The 27,987-nt window shown below is 36.3% G+C and overlaps 11 protein-coding genes across 11 annotated transcripts; 7 read left to right on the top strand and 4 right to left on the bottom strand.

The window, feature by feature from the left end:
• Positions 1-87: 87 nt before the first annotated feature.
• I206_104175 (uncharacterized protein) lies at positions 88-3,525 on the top strand (the record flags this gene model as incomplete). The annotated part of the gene is made up of 12 exons (XM_070202914.1): positions 88-123; positions 207-226; positions 287-490; positions 551-1,428; positions 1,504-1,732; positions 1,786-1,859; positions 1,938-1,992; positions 2,057-2,931; positions 3,000-3,062; positions 3,116-3,237; positions 3,314-3,381; positions 3,471-3,525. The coding sequence occupies 12 exons, from the start codon at positions 88-90 to the stop codon at positions 3,523-3,525; spliced, it is 2,679 nt and encodes an 892-aa protein (XP_070059015.1).
• A 429-nt stretch (positions 3,526-3,954) lies between these two features.
• On the bottom strand, positions 3,955-5,375 carry I206_104174 (uncharacterized protein; the record flags this gene model as incomplete). Its single annotated transcript, XM_019155988.1, has 2 exons — positions 3,955-5,135; positions 5,246-5,375. 2 exons carry the CDS (start codon positions 5,373-5,375, stop codon positions 3,955-3,957), a joined length of 1,311 nt encoding a protein of 436 aa, XP_019010946.1.
• A 562-nt stretch (positions 5,376-5,937) lies between these two features.
• Positions 5,938-6,997, top strand: I206_104173 (uncharacterized protein; the record flags this gene model as incomplete). The annotated part of the gene is made up of 6 exons (XM_019155989.1): positions 5,938-6,019; positions 6,098-6,151; positions 6,238-6,359; positions 6,436-6,587; positions 6,674-6,860; positions 6,935-6,997. 6 exons carry the CDS (start codon positions 5,938-5,940, stop codon positions 6,995-6,997), a joined length of 660 nt encoding a protein of 219 aa, XP_019010947.1.
• Positions 6,998-7,249: 252 nt separating this feature from the next.
• On the bottom strand, positions 7,250-9,492 carry I206_104172 (uncharacterized protein; the record flags this gene model as incomplete). The annotated part of the gene is made up of 6 exons (XM_070202913.1): positions 7,250-7,342; positions 7,426-8,113; positions 8,173-8,363; positions 8,426-8,639; positions 8,715-8,838; positions 8,904-9,492. The coding sequence occupies 6 exons, from the start codon at positions 9,490-9,492 to the stop codon at positions 7,250-7,252; spliced, it is 1,899 nt and encodes a 632-aa protein (XP_070059014.1).
• Positions 9,493-9,821: 329 nt separating this feature from the next.
• Positions 9,822-11,989, top strand: I206_104171 (uncharacterized protein; the record flags this gene model as incomplete). Its single annotated transcript, XM_019155991.1, has 3 exons — positions 9,822-10,072; positions 10,128-11,544; positions 11,630-11,989. The coding sequence occupies 3 exons, from the start codon at positions 9,822-9,824 to the stop codon at positions 11,987-11,989; spliced, it is 2,028 nt and encodes a 675-aa protein (XP_019010949.1).
• A 719-nt stretch (positions 11,990-12,708) lies between these two features.
• I206_104170 (uncharacterized protein) lies at positions 12,709-13,807 on the top strand (the record flags this gene model as incomplete). The annotated part of the gene is made up of 2 exons (XM_019155992.1): positions 12,709-13,104; positions 13,163-13,807. The coding sequence occupies 2 exons, from the start codon at positions 12,709-12,711 to the stop codon at positions 13,805-13,807; spliced, it is 1,041 nt and encodes a 346-aa protein (XP_019010950.1).
• A 525-nt stretch (positions 13,808-14,332) lies between these two features.
• On the top strand, positions 14,333-15,794 carry I206_104169 (S-methyl-5'-thioadenosine phosphorylase; the record flags this gene model as incomplete). The annotated part of the gene is made up of 6 exons (XM_019155993.1): positions 14,333-14,366; positions 14,429-14,486; positions 14,558-15,006; positions 15,089-15,200; positions 15,275-15,494; positions 15,729-15,794. 6 exons carry the CDS (start codon positions 14,333-14,335, stop codon positions 15,792-15,794), a joined length of 939 nt encoding a protein of 312 aa, XP_019010951.1.
• A 286-nt stretch (positions 15,795-16,080) lies between these two features.
• Positions 16,081-18,416, bottom strand: I206_104168 (uncharacterized protein; the record flags this gene model as incomplete). Its single annotated transcript, XM_019155994.1, has 2 exons — positions 16,081-18,024; positions 18,123-18,416. 2 exons carry the CDS (start codon positions 18,414-18,416, stop codon positions 16,081-16,083), a joined length of 2,238 nt encoding a protein of 745 aa, XP_019010952.1.
• A 573-nt stretch (positions 18,417-18,989) lies between these two features.
• I206_104167 (uncharacterized protein) lies at positions 18,990-20,508 on the top strand (the record flags this gene model as incomplete). The annotated part of the gene is made up of 8 exons (XM_019155995.1): positions 18,990-19,075; positions 19,144-19,183; positions 19,249-19,326; positions 19,433-19,545; positions 19,621-19,702; positions 19,815-20,025; positions 20,087-20,220; positions 20,320-20,508. The coding sequence occupies 8 exons, from the start codon at positions 18,990-18,992 to the stop codon at positions 20,506-20,508; spliced, it is 933 nt and encodes a 310-aa protein (XP_019010953.1).
• Positions 20,509-20,724: 216 nt separating this feature from the next.
• On the bottom strand, positions 20,725-24,993 carry I206_104166 (uncharacterized protein; the record flags this gene model as incomplete). The annotated part of the gene is made up of 6 exons (XM_070202912.1): positions 20,725-22,203; positions 22,274-22,432; positions 22,488-22,825; positions 22,889-23,211; positions 23,273-23,689; positions 23,756-24,993. The coding sequence occupies 6 exons, from the start codon at positions 24,991-24,993 to the stop codon at positions 20,725-20,727; spliced, it is 3,954 nt and encodes a 1,317-aa protein (XP_070059013.1).
• Positions 24,994-25,513: 520 nt separating this feature from the next.
• I206_104165 (uncharacterized protein) lies at positions 25,514-27,371 on the top strand (the record flags this gene model as incomplete). The annotated part of the gene is made up of 8 exons (XM_019155997.1): positions 25,514-25,724; positions 25,795-25,928; positions 25,993-26,200; positions 26,268-26,426; positions 26,490-26,703; positions 26,764-26,882; positions 26,945-27,161; positions 27,254-27,371. The coding sequence occupies 8 exons, from the start codon at positions 25,514-25,516 to the stop codon at positions 27,369-27,371; spliced, it is 1,380 nt and encodes a 459-aa protein (XP_019010955.1).
• Between the last annotated feature and the right edge of the window lie 616 nt (positions 27,372-27,987).

The raw sequence follows: 27,987 nt of genomic DNA, 5'->3' as shown, positions 1-27,987 counted from the left end.
GACGATCAATGAAAGAATAATTCTCGAAAGAGAGGAGGACCTCATTCATTCATACATGACATGCAATAGCACCTATCAGAGCTTAATATGTCTAATCAAGTTGAGATAGGTCGACAATGGGAAGTGAGTAATAGAAAGTCTTTCTATGTGTCCTACAATGATCCCGCATCATAGCTCACTCTAGATCTTGACTGTTTTATCTTCAGGCTGTAGGACCATTCCCAAGGTATGCCAGCTGCATCAAATCAGTCTAGCTCCCACTGACTGAGTGAAATCGCTTTGATAGCGGAATGCGAGAACACCCTTTAATCAATTCCCCTCTTTCCGCCTTTCTTGATCCTCCAATTGACCCAGATATGGATTTCGCATTTAGGCCTTATGACGAGGAAGAAACTTGGCCTAGTGAAATAGGAAAAGGAGGTAAAGTAGGTTGGAAAAAGTTCAAAGTAGGAAATGACGGTACTCTAGAAATATCTTACCCCGAAATCAGGTTAGCCTGCATATCTATCTTTTCAGTTCCATCATATCAGCTGATGCAGTTTTTACGTAGATGGGATCAGCTTCGTTCAGACCATGGATGGGCATCACTTCAATATCAATGTATTCTTCGATCAAAAATCATTATTCCTTTTATACCTAATCATTCTGAGACTTCAATACGTATAGATGTAATTCAAGGTGTAGAATACGCTTTTATACCTTCACATATTTCATCAAGTTTTACAGGACCAATACAATGGTATAATGGAGATATATATGCTTTTGCAGAAACACCAATAGGTAAACGAGAAATAACATCTAAAACTTCTAATTTCGCTCGATCATTATCTTTTATTCCTGGTGAATATGTTATATTGCTCAAAGCTATTTACGAAATTAGAATGTTTGGTGATCCTGCACCTTCAATTCCTATAATAAAGATCAAGATTGTAGCTGAATTAGATGATATAGAAAATTTAGATATCATAGGAGGTTTGGAAGAAGTACCTGATATTGTGGATGGTTGGTTTATGGGAAATTGGATTTCGGTTGGAATTAGGGTACCATGTGAAGCTGAAAGTATAGAGATTTTGGGAGTAGACAGCTCATTTGGTAGATCGGTGAATATCGCCCTACCTCAAGGAACAACGAATATAATCAATGGCCAAACTAGGCCACTCACTTTGAAGATTGAGCAGATCACACCTTTGCCAGAGTATGTGAGATCATTAGATATAAAGCTGAAAGTCAAGATCCACGACAAAGAAAAGGAGATTGTATGGCATCCTACTTTCAAGCATCTTCGAACAAACAATGTAGATCGTATTCTTCCTTTCAAAATCACCTTCGCATCACCCTCCATCGTTTCAGGTATCCCAGCTTGCATCTCTCACGCTATGATAGTCCCTCCTCCTGTCTCCTCGCTTTCTCCTTCCCACTCGACCTCTTGTATCAGCTCGGACTCACCCTCAGAGTCCCGGTCTCTCTTCAATGCGCATCCTTTTCCCCATACCTCACAAAAAGCCCTGCCGCCAGTTCTCCTTGTCCTTCATGGTGCTGGAGTTGACATCACCCAGCCAGAGTACATTGAGGCTGTACCTTTCATTGCGGGGTATTGGGCAATTTTATCCACTGGCAGGAACGAATGGGGAGAGGATTGGCATGGAAGTAGTATGCTTGATGTTTGGGCTGCTCGTGAGGCTTTTGGCGATGTAGTAAAGAGAATAGAAATCACCGTATCAGATCAAACCATGTAGGTACAGTCTCCGCGCTTAGAACCAAAAGGTTGACGCTGATCAACTGCAGACTGATGGGCCATTCGAACGGAGGTCAAGGAGCTTGGCATTTAGCTGCGAGGTACCCTGATCGTATTCAAGGAGGTGAGTGTAGCGGTACCAATCATGCTTTATCTATCTATCTATCTATTTGGATACAAGATCAAGCTGACTACTCAATAGTCGTGGCTGCATCTGGGTGGCTGACTATACAAGACTATGTACCATATACAGAAACGTTAGGTCATCCCTGATTCTGTCGAAATGTATAATTGAGCTGAACAAAATCTTTTTCATCGTAGTATTTCAAGGCATTTTGCAGATCCTTCTTTGATTGGTATCTTGTCATCATCACTTTCAGCATACAGTAATGATTTATACTTGTCAAATCTTGTGGATATACCTATCTTGGTCATACATGGGAGTGAAGACGATAATGTTCCGCCTCGTCATTCTAGATCATACGTACAACTCATCTCTTCTTGGGCAGGTCAACAAGCTTCAGGATCAGTGAAACTTATAGAAATACCTAAAAAAGGACATTGGTGGGATGATGTATTACGTTTATCCCAAGTAATGAATTTCATTGAAAATCTACCCAGAAAGAAAAGTTGGGACGAACAGCGAAAAGTTGGTTTTACATTGACAACTGCCAATCCGCAAGAAAGTGGTGGTCGAGCAGGTATACGTATAGTAGAATTAGATATTCCAGGTAGAATAGGTAGATTAGATGTTAATGCTCGACAATGGAAACAAAGTAATCCTTCTAAACCATTAGATTTAAGAGGAATGAATATTAAAAGGATTGAGTTAATTTCTGAAAATTCTGGTAAAATTGAAACGTTAATTAAGACTCTTAATGGATGGAAATCTGAAGATAAATCAAATTTGGGTCCTTTAACACCTCCAAGAACTTATGGACCTTTGATACGTATATTATCGACGAATGGTCCTATGATTATTATTTGTCCTAATTCACCTAGAATTATTAATATAGCAAAGAAAATATCACATGATTTGTATCTCTTTCATAGATTGGATTGTGAAATTATTGATGATAAAGAAGGATTAATTAGAATAGCCAAAAATGAAATTGGTCAAAGTAATTTAATTATTATTGGTAGACCTGATGAAAATTTATATACAAATTGGATGATTAGGCAAAATCGAATACCATGTAAGTAATTGTTCAATAGGTTTTCAACCTAAAAGCGAAAACCTTCTCATTTATTTGGTTTTATATAGTACAATTTCCTACAAAAGGTGTAATGTTATTAAAAGATAAAGTAATATATGATAAAGGAGCAGGTAAAGTCATATAACTTCAAAAATGGAGCAAATACTGAAATTCCTTTTTTTAGGCATAATTACTTTACATCCTCATCCAACTTCCACAAAAGCAATATCATTATTAATAGCTGGTAATGATGAATTAGGTTTGGAATTAGTTTCAAGATTATTTCCAATTAGGACTGGTATTCCAGTAAGTTTTCTTTTATTTTTTTTGATCAATTCTGTAAAGTAAAGAAAATTAAATCTGAAGATTATTGTCGAAATAGATACCTGATTGGGCTATTATTAATCCTCAATCTAGATGGAAAGGTTCAGGAGGTTTAATAGGTGCAGGGTAAGTTATAAAATCTTTAAACTTTTTAATTAATAAAATATCGTATAATGTAATGTAAATTTAGCTAATTTTCAAAATGGGTTTTAAAGATTTTGGAATGATCATTGGGGATGGAATGAAACTATGTCATGGATGGATAGGTAATTTTTTGATACATTATTCATGACTCACTTCTACAAGTCAATGAATCACTTTCGCATCCAATGTGCATCATATATTTGATTTGTACACACAAAGATATCAATGCATAGAAATGAAAAAATGAACCTGGATAAACGAAATAACAAAATTTAATTTAAAAGATAAATTAATCCAACTCCGTATCTTGTTTTGATTCAAATAAAGATAAAAAAAAAGTATGAAAGGGCATTTATAAATTTACAACCAACAAAAAATACAAAGACTGTTCACAAACAACATGAATTTCATCTACTTATACATAATTTTCAACTAAAAAGAAATCCAACACCCAACAAATCAAAAAGAAAAAAAAATAAAAAATAAAATATGATAAAAAGGGAAAATCTAAATAAGCACTATAAAAGATATTTCTCTTTTTTATATTTCCCAAATTTATCGTATAGATCCATCAACACTTCTTAAAATCCTTTCAATTTCTTCTCCACCTGATGCAAAAATTCCATCAAAAGAATCAAAACTTGTATCTTCAGGTTCATTTTCACCTACATCAAAATTTTTAAATTCAACTTGTTGAACAGGTGGAGTTGGAGGTAATGAAGAATTTGCGGAAGAAGAATTTGTATTTGATGTATTTGTATTTGATCGAAGATTTCCTGGTCGTTTACTAATATTCCCGCTCGTCTTGGTAATTTCAATCGTACTTTCATTTGTCTTCATAGATGCGTTGAAATGGTTTGCTGGACCTCTAACGGATATGGAAGGTTTTGTTGTGATTGATTTCGAATGTTGTCCTGTGATTTTTCGCGGTGATGATCTGATTCCAATTGAATGATTTTGATCATTCGCATTCTCTAAGAACGGAGTCCGAAATGCTTTCCCACTATTTGTTCTTGTCCAACCACCAGTTCTATTCGATGTGATTGACGGTTTATGTTGTGATCCTAATCCAAGTCTTGGTCCATATCCTTTAACGGGTGAAAGTGGTTTTCGAGATCCGATAGGATCTGATACTATTGAAGAAGTGGTGATTGGGGGATTAAAGAGAACTTGCGGTTCATGTGTGAGATATCTTGAATGAGGATAAGAATTGATATTCTCGTTGAGGTGATCCTTGGATTTTCCTCTTAATTTGGCGTTCAAAATTGGTTCATGCGTTGTAGTTGTGCTCGTGTTGATATTTTTCTTCTTTAACGGAGTGGAAGTGATCATTCCTCCCCTTGAAGATCCAGTCTGATTTTTCGATCGAGTATTTCGGCTGGGTGTTTCAGCTTGATTACCAATGTAATCCGTTCTTTTGTTCTTCTCCTCGTCCATGGGAGAAGAGAGCAAAGAAAATCGATCTAATAGATAATCCAATCTTGTTTTCTCCTTTTCGACATTTGATAGTATTGACATGGAAGGTAGACTAATTGATCCTATGCTAGTTTCTGTATCTAAAGCTGGACCCTTAGACGAAGTGGGTAAAGATCTATGTCCCCGACATGGTCTTTTCCTCACAGGTCTACTTCCGCTTGAGTTTGAATTTAGTCCAAAACCGGAGGACGATGAAGAAGATTTAAGCAAGTTTGATATTGGCCTAGGGCATTGAGTAGGCGTTGGAGGTGCTATAGGGTCTAAAGGGACATAGCGTATCAGCTTATCAAATAGATTTCGTAGATTAGGAATATCATGATCTGAGCGTCTTGGGAGATAAATAATGGATGAAATGTAAAAGAATATTTACCATCTTCTGTAGCTTGTAAAACAGCCTTTCTCAGTTGTGAGTCATGTACCCAAGCTACTTTCAATCCATCTTCTTGCGAACTATTTTCGAGCTCTCTTTTACGCCTTGATCGTGTATTGGGAGTTTCCATCGAAGGCAACTTGATCCTGATCACTGATCGTTTCGATCGCCTTGAATCAGGTTATATCGATGGCATGTGATGTATATTCTTCGATGTTTGAACAAAAAGCCCCAAATGAACGTGAATGAATCAATCGGTGATGGTGGTGTCCAAGAAGGAGATAAATAAGAAATTGAAAAGCGGGAAGTCGTAATGTTCAAGTGATTATAGTTTGATATTTACGGTAAAAAGAGGGACAAGACCGAGTGAATGCAATTAATGTGAGTGAAATCACAAGGAAAACCAAACGCGTGAGACCAGAAAAAAGCAATGACGTGGTAATCTTGGGTGTTCTAAGAGCCTGGATAAGTTTGATTCCGTGTCTATGTACGGTGACCGGTTATCACGACAAGCAACAAGGCATCCAACGTGAGAGCATGATTTAATGACGATCATGTAAGATTACATGTTACCTACAATCTAATCAATATACTCTTCAGCCTTCACTTTAGCTTTCGCATCATAAATCGCCTTCGACTTTTGTCCTACAACACTCTACTCTTCATTTCGGTTCAGACTCACGTAGACCAAAATGTCATTAATTCATGCTTTAGTAGCTAGGGGAACAACGGTCTTGGCTGAACATGCTACCGGAACAGCTGAGTTGAAGCCAGGTAAGTGGCCAGGACGATGGTCAAATCGCATATATAATGTACAATTCTAGAACACAAACTGATGTTGCTGGATTATAGCCGCTCAAATAACGATCTTGTCGAAGATACCGCCAAACAATTCGAAGTTGACCTGTGAGAAGCTCCTTACTATATCAGCCATGGGAGCACCCTTGCCATCGACCTTTTGCAATTGCTGATCTCCCTTATGTCATTCATAGATGTATGGCAAGATCGACTTATACATTATGCGTCATCAAATGGAGTGATATATCTAGTTATGGCGGATGATTCAGTAGGAAGGAGAATGCCATTTGCTTTCTTGGCAGAAGTAGAAAGGAGGGTAAGTGTTTTCCAAATCTTGACGGCGAAATTCAGTGTCAATGCGTGCATAATTGCTAATGATCTCATTATCATAGTTCACAGCATCTTTCTCTTCAGATGAAGTAGTTTCAGCATCAGCACATTCTTTAGGTGACTTTGAGAATGAATTAGCTAAATTAATGCATCAATATACAACTTCTCCACCTGCTGATCCATTAAAACAAGCTCAGTCAGATTTGAATAACGTGTAAGTCTCATTTGGTTTTTGTTACTATATTTGTTATAATTACTTTATGATTAATAATGTTTTTCTTTGATTTGTGGGTTTTGTAGTAAAGATATTATGGTTCAAAATATTGATTCTATACTTCAACGTGGTGAAAGATTAGATCTTTTAGTTGATAAAACAGATACTTTAGCTGGACAAGCATATGCATTTAGAAGAGGTGCAAGAAATGTAAGAAGACAACAATGGTGGAAAAATGTTAGAATAACAGCTTTGACTGGTTTTGTATTGATTGTGAGTTCTACACCTTCTACTATTCTTACTTTTCCTCCTTATGTAAAATACTGATTTCAAGTTTGCATTCATAGTTGATATTATACGTTTTCATCGCTCAATTCTGTGGTGCTTCGTTGACTCATTGTAAGAGCTAAATGCGAGTAGTATAAATAGGGTTATTGATTCTACTGGTTGAGAATCTGGATTATGGGTAGTGCCAATTGATTATCTCCTGAACTTATTCTTTGATTAGACGTGACCGTATAATTTTCTTTGTGTATCATGCTCATGTAATGTTGTATATTTCTCTGCTGTTTAAAAGAATCTCAAGCTGCGCCTGATTGTATGCTTGCATCGTTAAGATATGTATATCGAATATCTTGTATTGGTTGAGGATCTCATCAAGCTCAATTCGAAGCAGCGGCATCCCTCTTCATCCTCTTAATAGCTTTAGCTTTATTTATAGCTTGTCTTTCTCCAAAACCTGAATCATGCATTTCCTTTTTAAGGCATTGAAAAAGTAAAAATTAGTTAAAATTTCCTTTTCGTAAAAAAATGATTTAAAATGAAATTAATTACTAACCATAGTAGCCATTCTTCTAGCTAAAGCAACTTTATTTAAATTTTCTAAAACTTTTTCTTCAGGTAAATTTAATTCTTTTAATTCAACTTTAATATCATTTTCAATTAATTTAATTAAATTTAAATCTTTTTCAGTTATAATTGTAATTGCAATACCACCTCTTCCTGCTCTTGCAGTTCTACCAACTCTATGAATATAATCATCTGATTTTCTTGGACAATCCCAATTAATTACCATTGAAACTTCAGGTATATCTAATCCTCTTGATCCAACATCAGTTGTAATTAAAACTTTAACTTGTTGTGATTTAAATTTTGATAAACTTTTTAATCTTTCAGGTTGTGTTAAATGTGAATGTAATGGAACTGAAGAAATTTCTAATTGTTCTAATAATAAATGTAATAAATGTGCTGTTGCACAACGTTGAGTAAAAATTATTGTAGAAGGTATATTAATTTCTTCTTCTTCTCTTTCATTTTTTTCTTCTTCTTTTTTCATTATATTCTTTCTTTTATTTTTATTTTTTTGGTTTTTTTGTTTATCATTTTCTTCTATTTTTATAGGTTTTGAACGAAGTGTAATATCAATATCTTCTGGTGGATTATGTAAAATATAAAGTAAATATGGATCTCTAATTTGAGAAGGTATAAATAAATATTTTTGCTTCAATTTTGATACTGTCATTGTACTATTTGTCAAATTATCAGCTTAGTCCATCTCCACGTTATATATTATAGATACACTCACTCTGATTCTACCCTGTAAACGAAAGGTTTATCCTTACCAGCTGGAGGAGTTTTGTTGGCTAATTCCATTATTGCTTCGCTGACTGTAGCTGTGAATAAGCAAGTTTGACGTTTAGGTGGGATTTGAGAGAAAAGATATGCTAATTCGGGTGCAAAAGTCGGAGTTAATAGTCGATCTGCTTCATCCAACACCTATAGGATTATCATTTTCAGCTACGACTAAGTTTTGAGAAAACTCAATAAAGGCAACTTACAAGTGTTCTCACTCTACTTAATTTCCCTTGACCTGAACCATCACTTCGCAATAAATCGCATAACCTTCCAGGAGTAGCTACAATGACATGTGGACGAGATTCAAGTTGTTGAGCTTGAGTCATCATATCCATTCCTCCAACTATTGTTGCAGTTGTTAGACCTAATGGTTTACCAATTACTAAGAATTGTTCGGATAATTGATAAGCCAATTCCCTGTAAAGAAGCAAGATCATAAAATCGATCAGTAAGTATTTATGAATCTAAGGTAGAAAATTCAAGTAAACTCACCTCGTTGGAGTTAAAACCACCGCCCAGATACCAAAAGGATCTCTAGCTATTCTTTCTACTATTGGTAAAGCAAAAGCCATGGTTTTACCACTACCAGTTTTAGCACCTCCTATACAATCTCGACCTGCTCCGTTCTGTATCAGCTCATTCTACTTTGTCACTCTTAAGTGTCATGTTGAAATGACTTACCCGATAAAATTGCACTGATACATGCCGATTGAATCTCAGTAGGTTCACGTATATTTATGGACTTTAAAGCTGTTATAAGAGGTTGGGAAAGACCGAGAGAAGCAAAAGATGTTTCTGGTGACGGTTTCGGGTTTGCGGAGAAAGCTGCTTGTGGATCAACTTTTTTGGCTTTTGCGTTGGATGTATTATTGAGAGAAGAAGAAGTACGAGACGATAAATTAATACGCGAACTTGAAGCTATATTTTCCAATTTATGCGGTTTTATTTCCTCCTCCTCTTCGTCACTTTCTTCCTCATCATCTGTGATGCGATTTCTTTTTCGCTCATTCTGATTTTCAGGAATGCCTTTTCCGTGTGATATTTCTTCGTCCAATTCATCTAGCCCAGAGTCTGAAGACGAGTATTCCTCATCCTCATCTTCTTCATCTGAGATTATTTCTCTGCCTTTGCCTTTACCGTTTGTTTGTTTTGTTTGTTGCGCAGCTAACATGGCTTTCATCACTTCTGTAGGATCCAATGTCGTACTGGACAATTCCGAACCATTCTTCCGATTAATCTTAAATGAACTTGGAGTCGTCTTCGTAGTCATGGCGCTTGAAATTAATATCGTTCCCTTTAATATAATCTTCTATTGTTGAGCTTCAACAATATATGTCGATGTTAAATTTGTTATTGATTTACACTTTGATTTTTATTTTTGCCGCTTAACTGAAAAATCTTTGACGAGTGGGGCACCGTAAATTCTATACATAAATCAATTTGATCCCGTGTCATACCGGCATTCGGTAAATGCAAGGTCTTCGGTGACGTTTACCTCAAAAATAAGAATATTTGTCACATTCAGCTTTCGAAACCAGAAGACGCAAGGGAGATTATGAAGAAAGACATGGCAGGATCATCAACAAGACTGTTCTAACCATGGCTCCCTCAGTGTCAATCCCTCAGGGGGCTACTACAGATCCTCCACCGCCTGTGATTCTTCAATCATCGGATCTCATCTCCTCTCTTCCAGCACCGTTTCTCCGATTACTCGTTTTATTCGCTCGACCAATTTCGCTGTTCAAGTCCATACTGGAGATTTTGCTTTGGAGGAATGGCAATAGAGTACCGAGCTGGATGATCATTGGTGCTTGGTGGGCTGTATGTCTCGGATCAAGCCATGCTTTCAGGTAAGGCTCCCTTCATATTTCCTAGTACATTCAACGACTGACCATTTTCCTACAGGTTCTTACTTCCAGCTCTCATATTCTTACCTTTTCTTCCGCTCGAGAGACTTCGACTTCATTCGGCACCCAAACAGCCGACGAGGAATACCGCACTGGAGCCCTCTACATCTGATACTCTGTTGTCCACTTTATCAGACATAAACGCTATTTACGCTCTTCTCCCTCCTTCACCTTTACCTACAATCACTGCGATATATGACAGATTTCGTCAACTTGGGCCTATACGATTACTTCGAGGACTTGTCGTACTTTGGATTACTTGGATTGCTTTAGGCCACATAATAGGATATACCACTCTACTCGGTATACTAGGCTCGATTGTTCTCTTATCACCCTCACCACCATTAGCTCACCTAACAAACCTTTTATCAAAATCTTTATTTGTTCGAAGATCACTTGCATTAATTTTCCTATTTATATTTGGCTCACCTCCTGAAACATCCTATCATTTCTCTATCTCTCACTTTTCACCATTAGGATGGCTAAAATCGAAATGGACCACATCTCGTCGACCTTCTTTAGCATTTTCTTTCAAGCCAAAATTTAGTGGTCCAGTCGCTTCAGGATCAGCTATAGATGATACTGATAATCATGAAGAGCAGGAAGGTAGTAAAAAAGTTGAAAAGCCAATCTATTTCAAATTTGAATTACATGAAAATCAAAGATGGTGGATGGGTTTAGATTGGACTTCTGCATTATTACCTAATGAAAGACCTTCATGGTGCGATAATCATTTACAACCTGTTTCTCCTCCTCAATCATTTACACTTCCACCTCCTTCTTCAATAATTACACCTAATCCTACTTCAGAAGATCCCAATGCAAAAGTACTGAGAACAACAAGTTGGAAATGGTTAGATGATGATTGGTTAATAGTCAAGCAAGGTCCTGGTCTTGTTAATTCTACTTCTACTGGAAATGTACCTTCACCTACAATTCCACAAGATGATCAAGGTTTCACAGTCCCTGCACTTCAAAAAGAAGGTTCATCTTCTAGTAGACCAACATCTTTCATATCTACTTTTGGATCTTCTCCACCTTCTATTACAGCGGAAGATACTCTTTCACCAGGTGCAAGAGCACAATCTATAGCCGAACAAGCATTCACAAAAGGTTTAGAACGTTTGAAAGCTAGAGCAACATCGATAAATCCTTCCGCCACAAACGTTACGAGTAATTCACCTAGAAAACAGTCGGCGGATACGACGAGCTTTAGAGCTCGAACTATGTCCCAAACTAGCGAGGATTCATATCATACCGATGACCCGCATGGTCAGAGTGGTAACGTGAATGTAAATGTACAAATGCCAATGGGAGAGGTTATCGTAGATAACGATGATGCAACGGATAACGATGGTTGGGTATATGGGGATAATAAATGGGAAGGTATGAGTGCGAAAGGTGGTTTGGGCAAGGTGAATTATCATTTTAAATTTTATTTTCGTTGAGTTGAGTGTATTCAGAGAAAGAAAGATTTGACTGATATAACGATTGTTTTAGTTTACAAGAAGAAGAAGATGGACTAGACGTGCGGTATTAATAGAAAGTATAATCAAATTAAAATCACAAGAACCTCCTATAATCGTACCTTCTTCAGTATCTACTCCAATACCTCATGACATAACAACTGGAAAATCTAAACCCGCTCCAGCCATAGCTGTTACTGTAAAAACTACCGATTCACTAGGTAATAAAAATCCAAATTTACCTACAATGAAAATGAAAGATAATGAAGAAGAAATGAAAAATACAGGTGTAATTGGAACTACCAGTTTAAGTGCTACGGGTATTTCAACGCAAAGTAGAGATGATGTATTAAGATCTAGATTAAAGAAAGCTATGGGTTCTGTAGGTGGTTGATATTTTTTTTTTTTTCATATAATACATTATATGTCATGTCGTTTTATGTCGTATGAATGTTGAGATCCCGAGCTATAGTGAATCCAACCTTTCCAGGATCAAATCCAATTATATGTCTCAAAGAGACTATATTGACATGATTGGCAAATATTCGATGTAAGTTTGTGCATTGAAATTTGAGTTATCTTTCCATTTCAATGTCTTTCTCGTCTTGTTGCGTATGTAAATATACATACTAGGTCATTTTGGCCAAATAAAAGTAATACGAGCAAGATGGAAGCGCAAATGGCATGCTCAATTTACGCACAGATCGTCTTGATGTAGATAATCATTCAACTTATCCTCACTTTTAGTAACAACATCGATCAAAGATCGTCATTCCCGCTCTCGATTGTAGTTGAACTGTATTGACGACATTTCTTAATCATATACTTTTGGACATTTTCATACTTTTCTTTGCGGTTATTATCTCTTCAAAAGATTATATCGTTATGATTAGAATCCTTCGTCATTCAACTTGATGAGCACAAAGAAAACAAAAACCCTTCAGCAGTTCACTCAATATTCTCATTGATCAGGTAAATCAGGATATCCTTTAGAGAAGAGGAAGAATTGAGCTGACGGGAGAATTAGCTCTCGAATATTGATTCATCTTCCTTTCTCACCACACCTTATTCGAACCATCGGCTCTTCCATCCATTTTTCTTCAACCTAACGCTATGGGCCTGTCCTCTCCTTTACGAGTGGAAAATTCCATCGATAGACTATTTCCAATTCCAATCAATCATCCTTCTTTACCCTCAAAACCGACTTTCAAGAATGAGGTAAAGCATAATACAATCCCGAGAATTACGAATATCAAATGGTCTGACATGATCCGTCTTCCCGACATTGAGAAACAGAGCACCAGTAAAAAGGGCAATTCATCTGTATCATCACTTATCTCTGTTCTTGAACCGGATGCAAATGGCGGTCTGATCATCGATGTAGATCCATGGGCTCCAAGGTTGACCTCACTTCAATTTCCTACGCCTGAAGAATTATGCGAAAGTAAGAAGATGGGAAGGGATGCAGTGTCGCACGAGATCGATAGTCACAGATCACCTTCATTGAGGGTAAGTTATGAGGTTGTTACCCTTGAAGATTCGAAACAGCTGACAATGTTCCTTTCAGATCGGATGGTCCAATTCCTATTTGTCTCATCGTAGCAGAGTCAACCAAGCCCCCGCCAAGATATGCGGAGTCTTCCCTCCATCTCAGCTCTTCCATTCTGCACTTGAGAACATGGCCACCGTAGTGGGAATGAAGGATAATTACCCATGGTACAATTATCACAAATCACTCGACAAGGCTTTTTCAATCGCTCTCAAAGTCATCTTGAACACTTACAATGATGTAAATCTTGTTTCTTGGACATCTACAAGAAACTACTATGAAATAGATCAATTCACCCCTCCGGATGTCCTTTGGGTCTTGATTAATACTGCTGATGCACAAATACTGGAAAGTCTTTGTCGTACCTTTCGAAGATTATTGGATGGATGTCCAAATACTCAAAGAGGAGTGATATTGACTATACTTTTACACAAAGCAAGGAATGTTAGATGGGAACGATGGAAAGGCAGGAAATCATGGTCAGAATCAATGGGATTGTTATTTCTTCAAAGTGGGTATAAAATTAATGAAGAGATGGATATTCCTCGTGTAAAGTGGAGCGAAATTCAAGAAATCATCAGCGGGTTTGGAAGGAAAAGAAAGAGGACTAAAGATGGATTTGATGGAGAGCGAGAATACAGAAGCAAGAGAATCAAGGTATGATGGAGAGGATCTGTTACCGTAGCTTGGTCTAAGTCAAGTTTTAGTAAAAGAGTAGTTGATAATTTGGTGTATTGTATCAATCCTTGAAATTCCTGCTGTGTGGTAGACTTTGATATTGTGCTCCCGCTTCGATATAGGGCATTCATACTCAGTCTGGACACAGACTGTATGGTGCGGATCTAAGCGGCCGCTTTTATCATCAGACCGATTGTGGTTTTCGTAAACACTTAGTATAGCTGCTATTAGTATCGATTTTGCGTTTGTATAAGGACTCTAATTTGAAATAGGTGCATGAACGTGTGTTTGTAAATTGTGACCGGCGGTATCGTATGGTGAGTGAAAGATGGGGATCTCGGTCAAAGCGTTGAATTTAGTCTCAGGCACCTCAGCACGACATTTCGAAATAGATCTCTTAAACAACTTTTTATTTCTTCTTTATATGATATCTTCTTTTTCGAATTGTGTATGATTGCATCTCTTATTAATCGGATCAAGTTACCTCAGATCACTAGTAGATATCTCAAAATGTCAGTTGACCATTTAGAACCTAATGAAAAAGGTATGTTATCATATTCATGTCATTTGAAAAATGAAGCTAATTATATTACCTTTAATACATAGTCCTCGTTGGATGTATTGGTGGATCAGGTTTATATCATCTTGATAATTTGACTTTTGTGTGAGTAACATTGATGCCTGATTTCAATTTGAAAAAAATTTACTAACAAGAAATGGATTTTTCTCAAAAAGTAAAAAACTCGATATTACTACACCATGGGGTAAACCTTCTTCACCAATTACAATTTCTTCTTTACCTTCAGGAGATTTAATTGCATTTATTTCAAGACATGGTGAAAATCATACAATTACACCAACAGAAGTACCAGTTAGAGCAAATATTTCAGCATTAAAACATTTAGGTATTGAAGCAATAATTGCATTTTCTGCAGTTGGTTCTTTAAGAGAAGAAATTGAACCAGGACATTTTATAATTCCAAATCAAATTATTGATAGAACAAAAGGTATTAGACAAGATACTTTTTTTAGAAATGAAGGTATTGTTGTACATTCTATGTTTGGTGAACCTTTTTCAAAAAAATTATCAGAATTTATTTCACCTAAAGTTGAAAATATTTTAAAAAAAGTTTCAGATGGTAAAGTTAAAGTTCATACAGAAAAAACTGTTGTTTGTATGGAAGGTTAGTTTTTTTTTTTTTCTATATAGTTATTAGAAGGAATTACTCTTATTAATTTGTTTTAATCATTTTCTTTTTTCTCCAGGTCCTGCTTTTTCAACTAGAGCTGAATCTTTAATGTATAGACAATGGGGAGGAGATATAATTAATATGTCTGTTATTCCTGAAGCTAAAATTGCTAGAGAAGCAGAACTTGAGTTAGTTTCAAAATTTCTCAATCTTTATATCGCAATTCTTCTAAGCTAATCTCTTTCCTTTTAAAAAAAAAAAGTTATACACTTATTTGTACTTCAACTGATTTTGATGCTTGGAGAATTGGTGAAGCTCCAGTAACAGTAGAAGAAGTAATTAAAACTCTTCATACAAATGCAGGAAATTCAAGAGCAGTTGCAGAAGGTATTTTACAAGATGTAGTTGATGTAGTTAAAGAAGGAAAAGTTTTAAATGAAATTAAAGGTTCAATGAAATATGCTTGTATTACTAGACTCGAAGTGAGTTTTTTTTTTTTTTTCAGATTTTTTTGGTGTTTCTTTACTTTCTCATCTTCTCTTCACATAAAAAACAATAATTCAAAATTCCTTTTGAAATTTGGTTTTCGAATATTTTTGAAAGAAGAAGATTTTTAAATTTCCTAACTTTGATTTTGAAATTTTTTTTTCAAATGATTAAAATAATAGGATTTAAAACGAAATTTTACTGACTCGTATCAATCCGATATTATACAGACACAACCTGAAGCTGCTCGTAAAAAATTCTCATATATTTTACCTTATTTCTCAGATGAGAAATAGATAAATAGATAAAATATGCTTTGAATGGGATATGTCATTATAGATAAAACCATAGATAATTCTTTCGAGATGGATATTATATAAAATTGCTCGCTTGATTATATTACTTTCATCTCATCAAGGATATGTACAACATTTTATTTTATACAATTTATCATCAATTGAAAGTTACCATTATCGTTTTGATATTTCACTTTTATCCATTCATTCGATCTTATTTATTAACGATTTTGAGTTTAATTCAAGTAATACAAGAACAAAACAATCGATAACATCAATAAATATTTTAAAATCCAATTCCATTTCCTCCACCAGGTCTTTGTGCCAAACATCTTTGTAAACTCATTTCAAAAGGTGTTTTACCTCCAAATCCTTTTTTAACAATTAAATTATATCCATCTTTATTAGTATTTTTCAATAAACCTTCTCCTCCTCCATCAATTCCCATTCCAGGTGAAATTAAATTATTATATGTTGAAGAATAATTTCTATTAAATCCACTACGATTTCTTTTTTGATCTTGTTGATTAATTGATAAATTTTTAAAAGTTTTAACTAAACTTTCATGTGATTCTCTATAATCTCCATTTGTTAATCCAATTTTAATTCCATCATTTTCATCTACATCTCCATGTTCATGATCTTCTTGAAAATGTTGTAAATCTGAAGGATTCATTTCCCATTTAGGTCTTTTATTAATTGATTTTTTATTATTACTATTATTTGGTAAAAATCTTGAAATTAAATAAACTGTTTCTGGTATATTTGCATGTCCAAGTGAATTATGATATGCAGTAGGATCATTTGTACTTGACATTTTTGATGCTTGAGCTGCAGCTTCTAAAGCTGTTTTTCTCCTTCCACCTTGACCTGAACTTGAACGTACAGGAGAAGACATTGTAGGTGCTGTTAATGGTGCAAATATTGATCTCATTGATGATACACTTTCTTTTCTTGATGATTGAGGTCTGTTTTGTGAATTTGAATTTCCAGATCGTCTAGGAATATCTTCTTCCAGAATAGGTTCATCCCATCCTTGACCTTTTGCCATTTCGTAACTTACTTGAGGTTTGGGAGCTGGAGGATGATGCATTGAAGATACTCTTTGACGAGCATCTGCTTTGGTAGGCGAACCGAACAAACTTCCTGGTCGAGAAGTAGCGGTTGTAGGTTGAGTGCGGTATCCTGTTGGGGAATTAAGAGGGTGTGGTGGGGCTCGAAGAGATTGAATGGATCTGAGTGAGCTGTTGGAATATCGATGGCGGAGTTGAGGATATTGCTGGGATGTTTGTCGAGAACGAGTGGATCCTGATCCGGAGGCAGAAGGTTGCGATTGAGGTAAAGGCGCAGGCTGAGAAGTGTGTCTTTGACGCTCTTGAGATTTGACCTTGGCCGATTCTGGTTGCTTGTCATCTTGAGGCGATTCACCGTGTGAGTCTGCTTCACTAGGCATTTGAGGGAAAGGGTAAGATGGTGAAGTGGATACCTCTTTTGTTGGTTGGACAGCTTCTGATTTGGGTAACCCACTACCTTCCGTTGACCTCAACCTACTGGACGCTTCTGGCCTTCTTGACTTATCCCTAATTTCATCTCTCCCCATGTCCACACTTGGATCAGGTGGGGGTTGGGCTGAGTCGTTCGAGGTAGTCGGTTCCATAGATATTGGTCCGACTAAGCTCTTTGCAGAAGTATTTCGCCTGATTGGACCGGGGGTGACAACAGGATGTGGATCTTGCGCAGGTACACTAGGATCAGGTTGTTGCGTTGTACCTGCAAATCCAGTTGTTTTTTGGGTCAATGCCGGTGGATGAGGAGCATCAGAAGGTGTGAGAATTTTCTTCTTCGTATCCAAAATTTCACTTATTATTGGATCGTTTGTTTTAGTGGGTTCAGCTGATGTATCACTAACTGTCCTTCTCATTCCTGAGCTTTCTTTCCTTGTTTGTTGACTTGCATTAGCGCGAGATTTCCCTCGTTTAGATTTCTCAGGTGATATTTCTAGGTGATCCCCTCCATCTCCTGATTCCCATCCTTCTTCACCTTCATCTACTTCTTCCCCTTCTTCCCCATTATCCTGTACTATTGAGACTGATTCTTCAGATCGCTTATGTCCACCTCTAGAAGGTCTACGTCCGTGAGACTCATGCGATGTGTTTGATGTCATGGATGTCGTACGAGATAATCGAGGCAGGTGAGTGTCTGATCTTGAATTTTTCGATGGTAAGGGTCGCTAGGATATAAGTAAAATATCAGCCCAGAGCCCTCGCGATTGCTGCTTCAAGTAAGGGTGTATAATGGAACAAATGGAAGCAATAGATAGCTACTCACCTTCTCTTTTTTCCTTTTTACGAGAGCATCAGTAGTATCCAAAGCGTGCATTGCTAAACCAGCTGCTAAAGCTCTTCTACCATGTTCACTCTCGCTTGACCGTCTATTTGAATTCCCATGATGCGTATGAGCAGCATGAGTGGAAGGTTTTCGTTTCATAACATGACTTGAATGAACAGATGCCCTCCTTTGAGGTTGATGAGCATGAGACGAAGATCCACCAACCGTGGCTGAAGGAGTAGCTGCTTTGGTGGAAGTGGGGGAAATGAGGGTTGTAGCTGAAGATAAGGACATAACGAGGAAAGTTCCAGTGCTGCACGGCTGATCATCTACTGAGCTGTGAGAGGGATGAACCAGTCTTTCAATACTGTGCTTGAGTTTTGTCAATACTGTAGCTGATGGTGTTGTCTGATAGATGGGTACTAGTATTACATCTATATATCTGAAAATGAAGATAGTAAGATATGAGTACGGGTATGATATCGCGTGCCAACTGCCGAACTAGCTTGACCCGATTTGATACAGTCACACGTGGATTTAATTCACATTAAGAGCTCTAAGGTTGTAGCTTTACACGGCATCAAATCTATCAACGCATTAAGCGTTATATAGATGACGCTCACGCGTTTCGGTCATCTACTAGCTATATCACGATTTATACATGTTAATTCAACGAACTCATACAGCATACAATAGTCCTTCACTCGCTCTAAATTAATCATCCTACTACGACCCCATCATTGCGGATCATTATCCTCACCAGCTCAGCAATACAAATCATCGCCCTGCTCGGAAAGGTACTCGATTTTGCTCAAACATCAAATCACAATCCTCATATCGCATACAATTTAAAACCTACATTTCAACATGGAGCAATTAATGAGAATGATGCAGAGTGGACGAGCAGGAATGGGAGGACCAAATCCACAAGGGGAGACCATAGTAGCGGATAAGTGAGTCGAAGCATTTAGTCTCAGTAATTTCTGTCAACGCTAATTTTTTCCCTTTCTCAATTTCTTAGCGGTGAAACCGTACACATATCCGCATTGGCATTACTGAAGGTCAGCTAACGGAGAAACTATTATGTGACCCCTCGCCTGCTGACGCATGACTTGATGATCTGTAGATGCTGAAACATGGTCGAGCGGGTGTACCTATGGAAGTTATGGGTTTGATGTTGGGAGAATTCGTTGACGATTATACGGTATGTGGTGACTCCCTGCTCATGTATATGATTTCAAGTGGTCAAGCGTTGCTGCTCATCAATAGAAGATCCAACGAATGAAGCTGATAAATTGTGTTATCCTTAGATTTCTTGTGTGGACGTTTTTGCTATGCCTCAATCAGGTACAACAGTAACAGTAGAATCGGTGGATCATGTTTTCCAAACCAAGATGTTAGATATGTTGAAGCAAACCGGAAGGTGAGATTTTACAACCATCAGCTGGTCTGAATACGCACTCATAAGGAATCTACTGATATTTGAGATCGATCATAGACCTGAGATGGTAGTTGGTTGGTATCATTCGCATCCAGGATTCGGATGTTGGTTATCTAGTGTTGACATAAACACACAACAGGTAAGCCCTGTTCAATGATGACTAGCCAAGAAGAGAAACTGATCAACCGTATTTTTTCCTCAATTCTGTGATTTGTTCAATTGAAAACCATTCTTCCGGATTGTCTGCATAGTCGTTCGAACAACTCCATCCCCGAGCAGTGGCAGTAGTCATCGATCCAATCCAATCAGTACGAGGAAAAGTAGTCATAGATGCTTTCCGATCTATAAATCCAGCATCAATGGCTACAGGGCAAGAATCTAGACAAACAACAAGTAACATTGGTCATTTGAATAAACCTTCTATTCAAGCTTTGATTCATGGTTTGAACAGGCATTATTACAGTTAGTCACTGTCCCACAAAGCGCCATAGCCGGCGTAATTGCTGACAAGAATTTGCAACAGGTCTAGCAATAGATTACAAAAAGACAGAAGCTGAGCAAGGGATGTTATTGAATTTACATAAGAGAGGCTGGACCGAAGGATTGAAATTGAGAGATTTCGAAGAAATGAAAGAGGGTAATAAGCAAGCTGTAGATGTGAGCATCAACAAGTCCTCATTCATTGTTTCAAAAAATCCGCTATCATAATTAGGATAAATGTCGTGAATAATAGCTAAACTTATCATTCATTAATAGGAAATGCTCAAACTCGCTACATCATATACAAAATCAGTTCAAGAAGAATCAACAATGACAGCTGAACAATTAAAAACACGTCATGTAGGTAAATTAGATCCTAAGAGACATTTAAGTGAAGCTGCAGAAAAAGTAATGGGAGAACAAGTTACTCAGAGTTTAGCTATGGGTGTTTTGGCTGAATTATAGTGCATTTTTCATTAAACTAAGACATTCGCATGTATAGATAGAAAATCTTAATGAAATTAAAATAAGTGCTTACATACAATAATCTATGTATAAATTACAACATTACAAAAATATCATAATACTATTTTCTTTTTAAAATGATACAAAATGGCTATGAAGAAAAAAATTATTATTCTTGACAATTTTTTAATTTATTTTGTTTTAAAATTCATTAAATTATAATTTCAATTCAGAACCTAATAAAGATTTAACTTTAAATTGTAATTCATTTTTATAATCTTTCCAAATATTCCACCAAATTTTTCCAAATTTATTTTCAATTTCATCACCTTCTTCTATTTGTAAATTATTTTGAGATTCAAAATTTTCTTGTAATGGAAATTTTTCTCTTAAAATTAATTTCATAAATTTAATTAATTCAATTGAATTTTCAATTCCTAATAATCCTTTTGAATTAATTGATTTAATTAAATAATTTTTAACTTTTAAAATATCTTTATTTGCAGGTAAAATTCCTAATTCAATTCTACTTTCAATCCAATTTTCAATAATTTTTAAAATTTCTTTAATTTCAATTAAATTAAATAAATTTGGTTTATCTATTGATTTAATTGTATATTTTGAAATTTCTTTTAATGTCATTAATTCTGTTGTTTTTGTTGTTGATAAAGAATTTCTTTTAATAGGTGAAATAGAATTTGAAATTTCTCTTCTTATTCCTCTATTATTTCCAGGTCTAAGTAACCTTTTATTTTTTCTTCTTTCTTCTTCTATAATTTCTTTTCTCATTTCAATAGGTAATTCTTTAAAAACTTCTTTATCAATTCCTAATTCTTTTAATTCACTTAATTTATATCCTTCTATCATAATTTCTTCTTCCTCTTTTTCTTCATACGATGTAGTTAAATCAACTATATCATCATTTTTTTCTTGTGCTCTATTCCAAGCACTAAATAAAGGTCTTTCATTCAATTGATGTATCTTCAACTGAGTTTTCAATTTAGGTCTCAGTTGTCTTGTTATATGTGCAGCTGAATGTTTACCTTTGACAGGTGAGATCATTTTAGCTCTATTATCATCTTCAGGTGGAAGCTCAGATCCAGCTCTTGATCTACTACGACTTCTATCCCTTTCTCGAGATGCAGCTCGATGTTCTCGATAGTCTCTCTTGACTTCCTCTTGTAAAGAAGGAGGTAAAGCAGCTAAAAAAGAAGCATCTATTTCTTCTTGTTCTTCTCGTTCCTGTGGTAACGGTGAATTAGGCAATCGAGAAGGTCCAGCTTCTGGTTGAGGGGAAAGTGACTTTTCAGAATGATCATTTTCAACTGAAGGTGATCTACTAGGAGGAATCGTTGGCTCAACGTCTTCTTCTCGAGAAAGGATCGCAATCACTTCTTGAGGGATTAATTCTTCCTGTTTGGTGGTTTTATTCGTAACCTTCTTTGTTGGTTGTTTAGGTCCAAAACTTAATTTCCCTTGTCCAACTTCTCTTTCTTTACCTTTATCTTTATCTTCCGTATCAAGTTTAGTAACTTGTATACCGATACCTCTTAATTCTGTAGGATCAAGATTAAGGATTTTCAATAGCTTAACACTTTCTTTAGCTAATATCTCTCCTTCATCAGTAGGATTACCCCTTGATCCTGAAATAGCCGAAGATTTATTGAACGTTTCACACCATCCATGACCCAAAAACTATCAAAACATAGTTAATTCCATTTCACAAAACGGCAAGCTAGATTCGCTATATTTGGAATTAACTCACTTTTGGCGGTTCTATAGGAGCATCAGGATGTCTTTTCATCAACTTTAATGTAATTTGTCTTCCTTTTACACCTAAATTCTGCATACGTTTTGCAACTTCATATCCAAGATCATTTATGCAAATTTCAGCTTGGTCCATATTTTTGAAACGTATACCGTACTGGTCCAGGGTTGTTAGCCCTCATCTTGTATGTTTCGGAAACAAAAACACTCACATTCATTTCGGCACTTATACTTTTCCGAACTTTATCACCTTCAATTTTTCTCTCATCTATACCTCTCAAATACCCGAAGAGCATTTCACCTGTTTTAGGACCCAAAACTCGTTGAAAAGAAAGTTTATTGACTTGCAATAATCCATCCACGTTCGAAGTACCGAATTTCTCTTTTATTTTAGACTTTATGGAATATCCTATAGATGGAAAATCTTCCACATCTAAAGGAGCTAGGAAAGTTGGTATATCGGAATGCAAGAGATGGGCTACTCCTGCTGGTTTTGCTGAACGTGTGGCTAATTTGGCTAAAAGGATATTATGTGATATACCAATTGACACTATTGATTCATGTTAGACGACATTCGATCAGTACACCATTTCAAAATGAAAAAAGTGCTTACCTTCACATCCATCAGTAAGCTTCCGAACTTCATCTCTGATCTTCTCAGCCACCTCGACGGCAGGATCTCGGATCTTCCGAGGTCTATTGATTTTGATGTCCCCATCCAAGCCACCGTCACTTCTATCTTCCCTGTCGAGATCATCTCCTAGAATATGACGCTCATCGTCTGAAGCTTCTTCCGGTGCCATCGCTCTAGCATCAACAGCGCTTGTAACATCAATCAACGCTTCATCAACAGAGACAGCTTGTAGATCATCCGCATAACCCATTAAAACAGTATAAAAAGCAAGTGAATATTTCTTATAAGTTTCGAATTCATATCTAATGCACATTACTCAGCTTGTAAATCATGTTCGGACGTTGAGCAAGTACCGTAACTTACGGAATAGTTTGAAGATCATCTCCAACCAGAGTACGAGCTCTACCTAAACTCATACCATTCTTTACTCCTTTGGCTCTAGCTTCGTAAGAGCAACTAGCAATTTCAGAAGTACTTGCATTTTTCCCAGCTTGAGAATGACAAACAACTGTTGGTTTACCTTTTAAATGAGGTCGAGTTGCAAGTCCACAAGAAACGAAAAAACAATCAAAATCAACGTGAAATATAACTTTTTCGCTTTCCCTTTGCGACTCGATATTATCGATTCCATTTCGAATTGAGGGTAAAGCTGAATTTGCAAATGATAAAGATGATATATTGTTTGATGATGGCGTTGTTAAAGATAATTCTTCCGAACGTTTTTGCGCATCTGCTACAAGTACTTTCAATTCGGATTTCCAAGTCGCCAAATGATGTAATCTGTGTTTGTCATCAACTCGATTATTTTCGGATCTCTAATTGGAAGGGAAAGTCTTTTAGACATACCTAGAGTTTTGGTAGTAGCCATCGATAAAACCTCCTTCATTTCCCCTCTCTGCAGTATTTTTAATTCGCCATTGATCGTTCTTCAGAGCTTGAGCTGCGTGTTCATTTGAGTCCTTGGAGTAATAAAACTCCCAAGTCCCTTCGGGTTTATGGATATTATGCGGAAGGTCTGACAAAGCAGAAGGAGACGAATCTTCCTTTTTCGGTTGATCTCCGATTTGCGGAAGTTTCTGAGGACTTATCGGTATAATCGATGGTCTGTAAGGTGCTAGAAGGGATTGACTGGCGGAAGACAGCCGAATAGGACTAAGCGGCTTCGGGAGCACAGCAGTTTCTTCTCCCTTTGTTGTCGGTCCCACATCGGTCAAAATATGGCTTGTTACCGCACCTGTATGATCATCCTCTGCTACAAGTCCCTCCTCTTTGACTGGATCTGTAATCTGTTGACTTGCAGTACGTTGAGATTTCATAAACGCTTCTAAACCTTTTCTTGATTCTTCTTCCCATCCACCTTGAATTTGTAATTTCCAAATTCTCCAATCTAATAATTTATTTTCTTTACAACTTTCAATAATCCAACCTTCTTTTACAACTTTATAATTTTTAAATTCTTTAAATTTACTTTGAGTTAAAATAGGAGCAATAATAAATTTAACCATTCCTTTATTTCTTAAAACAGGTCTAACTTCTCCACCTCTTTGTAAAATTAATTTTCTTAATTCTTCCATTGGTGGATTAGTATTTCCATTAATATAAAATGATAAATTTTTAAATATTTTAGGTAAATTTAATTCTAATTGATTTTTTAATGCAATATCTTTATTTTGAGTTTGTACTTTAATTTCTTTTTTTCTCATATAATCTCCTATATCTCCAAATGCATTTGGTGCATATTCAGGATTTGCTAAATAACTATGTGGATCATTTATATTCTTATTATTTAAAAAATCTGATCTTTTAGGTAAATAAGCTAAATTAGTTGAATTTGAATTTGAAGGTAAATCAAATCTACTTCTTTTTATTTCTTGTTTTGATTCTGTTTCTTCATCAAATTCAACTAATTCCGTATAATCTGATTGAGGTGAACTGAGTTCAAATTTAGGTCGACTTCGTTTATTATGATTTGTAGGAGGAGAAGGTAAGACAGTCGCAGCTGCTTCTGTCCAAAATGAGGGGGAGGATAATGGGAATGTCGAAGATGTTGAAGGAGGAGGAGGCGTTCCATTTTCTTGAGACATTGTCCATGTCGTCCGTACAAGAGACAGGGATTACAACACAAGGACTCTGTTGGCCAGAAGAAAGAATTATTGGGACATTGATCCTTTAGATATTCTCGCCTAGATTCTGGTCAATTATCATTTTAACGGTCTCATCTAATACGATGTAAACAATCCAAATCGAGAACATTACCAATTACGACATGGTGTTGATACTGAGCTGATCGGACTATCCCACGGTAGTCTCGTGACTTTGTGGGTGACAAACCCCATCAAGGTGGAGAACGCCGTCACCGAAATTAGCGATCTTACGGGATAAGCGTTCGGTCAAATCCTATGAATGCTCTTTGGTAATTGTGGAGGTGCATATGGGATAATGATGGTGTCATAAGCCGGCCATATATAGATTATTCAGCGAGCTAAGATAACGATAGTCGACGTATATACAAGTCAAATATAAATATTCGTTCATGTAGATTCTTATTCCAACTTCTTTCTCTCTGTTCAGCCTCAAAAAAGACTGATAGTTGAGTTACGCAAAATGACTAAATCCAATCAACCAATCTTTCCTAATCCACCAAAAAAGGTAGAAGGATATCATGAATTCCTTCCAGATCAATTACAACCAATTGGATCATTATTAAATCCAAAAGAGTACAAACAAAATCAAGAACCTCCTGCTTTATTCAAACCATTAACAATTAGAGGTGTTGAATTTCCCAATAGAGCATGGGTAGCTCCTATGTGTCAATGTATGTGACGCACGAAGTTCAAGTTTTCATTTTTAATAGTATCGAGGCTAATTATCGCTTGATTTTGTAGACTCTGCGGATGATGGTAAAGCCACCGATCATCATTTGGTACATCTCGGATCAATGGCTATGAGAGGATGGGGAAATATTATGGTTGAAGCTTCTGCCGTTGTACCTGAAGGTAGAATAACTCCGGAAGATATGGTAAGTAGCTATCTTACTATAGTGATTTATCTTCAATTCTGATTTTGTGCAACTTGCTCTTTAGGGAATTTGGGATGATGCTCAGATTGCCCCTTTGAAACGTATCGTTGATTATATTCATGGATTAAGAGGTAAAATTGGAATTCAACTCGCTCATGCGGGTAGAAAAGCTTCAACTCCTGCTCCTTGGACATTGAGACAAGCCATTGAAGATGAAGGTTATGAAGGTGGTGATGTTGTCGGTGAAGAAAATGGAGGTTGGCCAAACAATGGTGAGACATTCTTAAGCCAATACTACATGTAAAGAATTTTATGCTGATGTTTCGGAAATACTCATAGTTCAGGCTCCATCAGCTATCTCGTTCAATGAAGGGAAATATCCTAATCCTGTTGAAATTTCTGCTGAATACATTGAAAACCTTAAAAAAGCTTTCTTGGAAGCCACTGATAGATGCAAGAAAATCGGATTTGATTTCATTGAAATTCATGGTGCTCATGGTATGTTCATTTATTACCTTTTCGGATTCAGAGGTCATAACTGAATCGCATTGATTGAATAAGGATATCTATTACATGAATTTGTTGATCCAATTTCGAATAAAAGAACCGATTCTTATGGAGGTTCTTTAGAGGATAGACTTAGATTACCTTTAGAAATTGCTGAATTAATTAGAGAAAAATGGGAAAAACCTTTGTTTTATAGATTATCAGCTACAGATTGGTTAGAAGAAGATTTAGGTTCTGAGAAAACAGATAATGGTGATTGGGCTTGGTGGTAAGTAATCATCGAGCTCAACATAAAATAAGAAATGTAAAGTTAACATATAGATGTTAGGGGTATTGAACAAACTACTATACTTACTCAAAAACTCGCCGATCTAGGTGTAGATTTGATTGATGTCTCATCAGGTGGTAATGATTTGAGACAAAAAGTTAAAGTTGGACCTTCTTATCGTGAGCTCAATTTGTGGTTTTTTAAAGGGGAAACATAACGTTTTTGACGTATATTTTCTTAGAATTGCCATTTGCCGAACACGTTAAACAAAATGTGAAAAACGTCTTAGTTGGTTCAGTAGGAATTATAACTGAACCCGAGCAAGCGAATGATATAATTGAACAAGATAAATCGGACGTAGTCTTTTTAGCTAGAGAAGTATTGAGAAATATCGATTTCCCACTTCAAGCTGCCTTAGAATTGGGAGCTGCTGTTTCTCCGGCAGTTCAATATGAACGGTAAGTATTTTATTCTATCCTCACCTTTTGTTAAACATATAATACAAGTACCTCAAATTTGGATTGACTGATGATTATGTTCTGACTTCTAGAGCATGGACAAGAATGTTAGTTAAAAGAGATCATTTAAAAGCTGCTGCTCATCATCATGGATTGACTGAAGTTCAAGGTGAAGAAGGTAAAAAGATTAAAGGTTCTAACGGCGATTAAGCTGGCATTGCAAAGAGCGATCCACCAATCTGTACCTTGAAGATACTCGTACATTGTGAAGTACGTACAGAGAGAAGGTGAACTTTGAATGTACCTATACTGTATTTTCGGAATAAGATGCATCGGGTACTTCTGTAGTGTTTCATGTATCAAATGCAGTCATGTCGTCGTCGATTATTTAGTATTGACGCTATCGGATGACATGGCTTAGACGAATCCAGATCCTTGATATTCTGTAGCATGGGTATGACACGGTGCGTAACAGTAGATTACATCAGGAACCAAACAATATCATATTTGGGATAAAACCGTTAAAAAGATAACCATAAGAAATACAAGTGATATATATACCTTTTTAACCCTGAATTGTGAAGTCTCGCGCGGTTGATTTCTTAAGTTGAATGATGAAAACAAATCAATCAATAAATCAATTATCAAAACAACATTACTTAAATATAATATATACATAAAAACAGTGGACTTTTATACACTCTTTTAATAGTCTGTACGATCACATATAAGGAAGATCGATCGTACAGACCCTCGACAGCTCACAGTATTCCTCATTTCTAAAATTGAATACTAAATTTCAGCAATAAAAAGAGACAAACAACCT

Source organism: Kwoniella pini, chromosome 5 (assembly GCF_000512605.2).
Source record: "Kwoniella pini CBS 10737 chromosome 5, complete sequence".
Lineage (NCBI taxonomy): Eukaryota > Fungi > Basidiomycota > Tremellomycetes > Tremellales > Cryptococcaceae > Kwoniella > Kwoniella pini.
The sequence above is the reverse complement of the archived record's forward strand: the minus strand, read 5'-3'. Positions and strand labels throughout refer to the sequence as shown.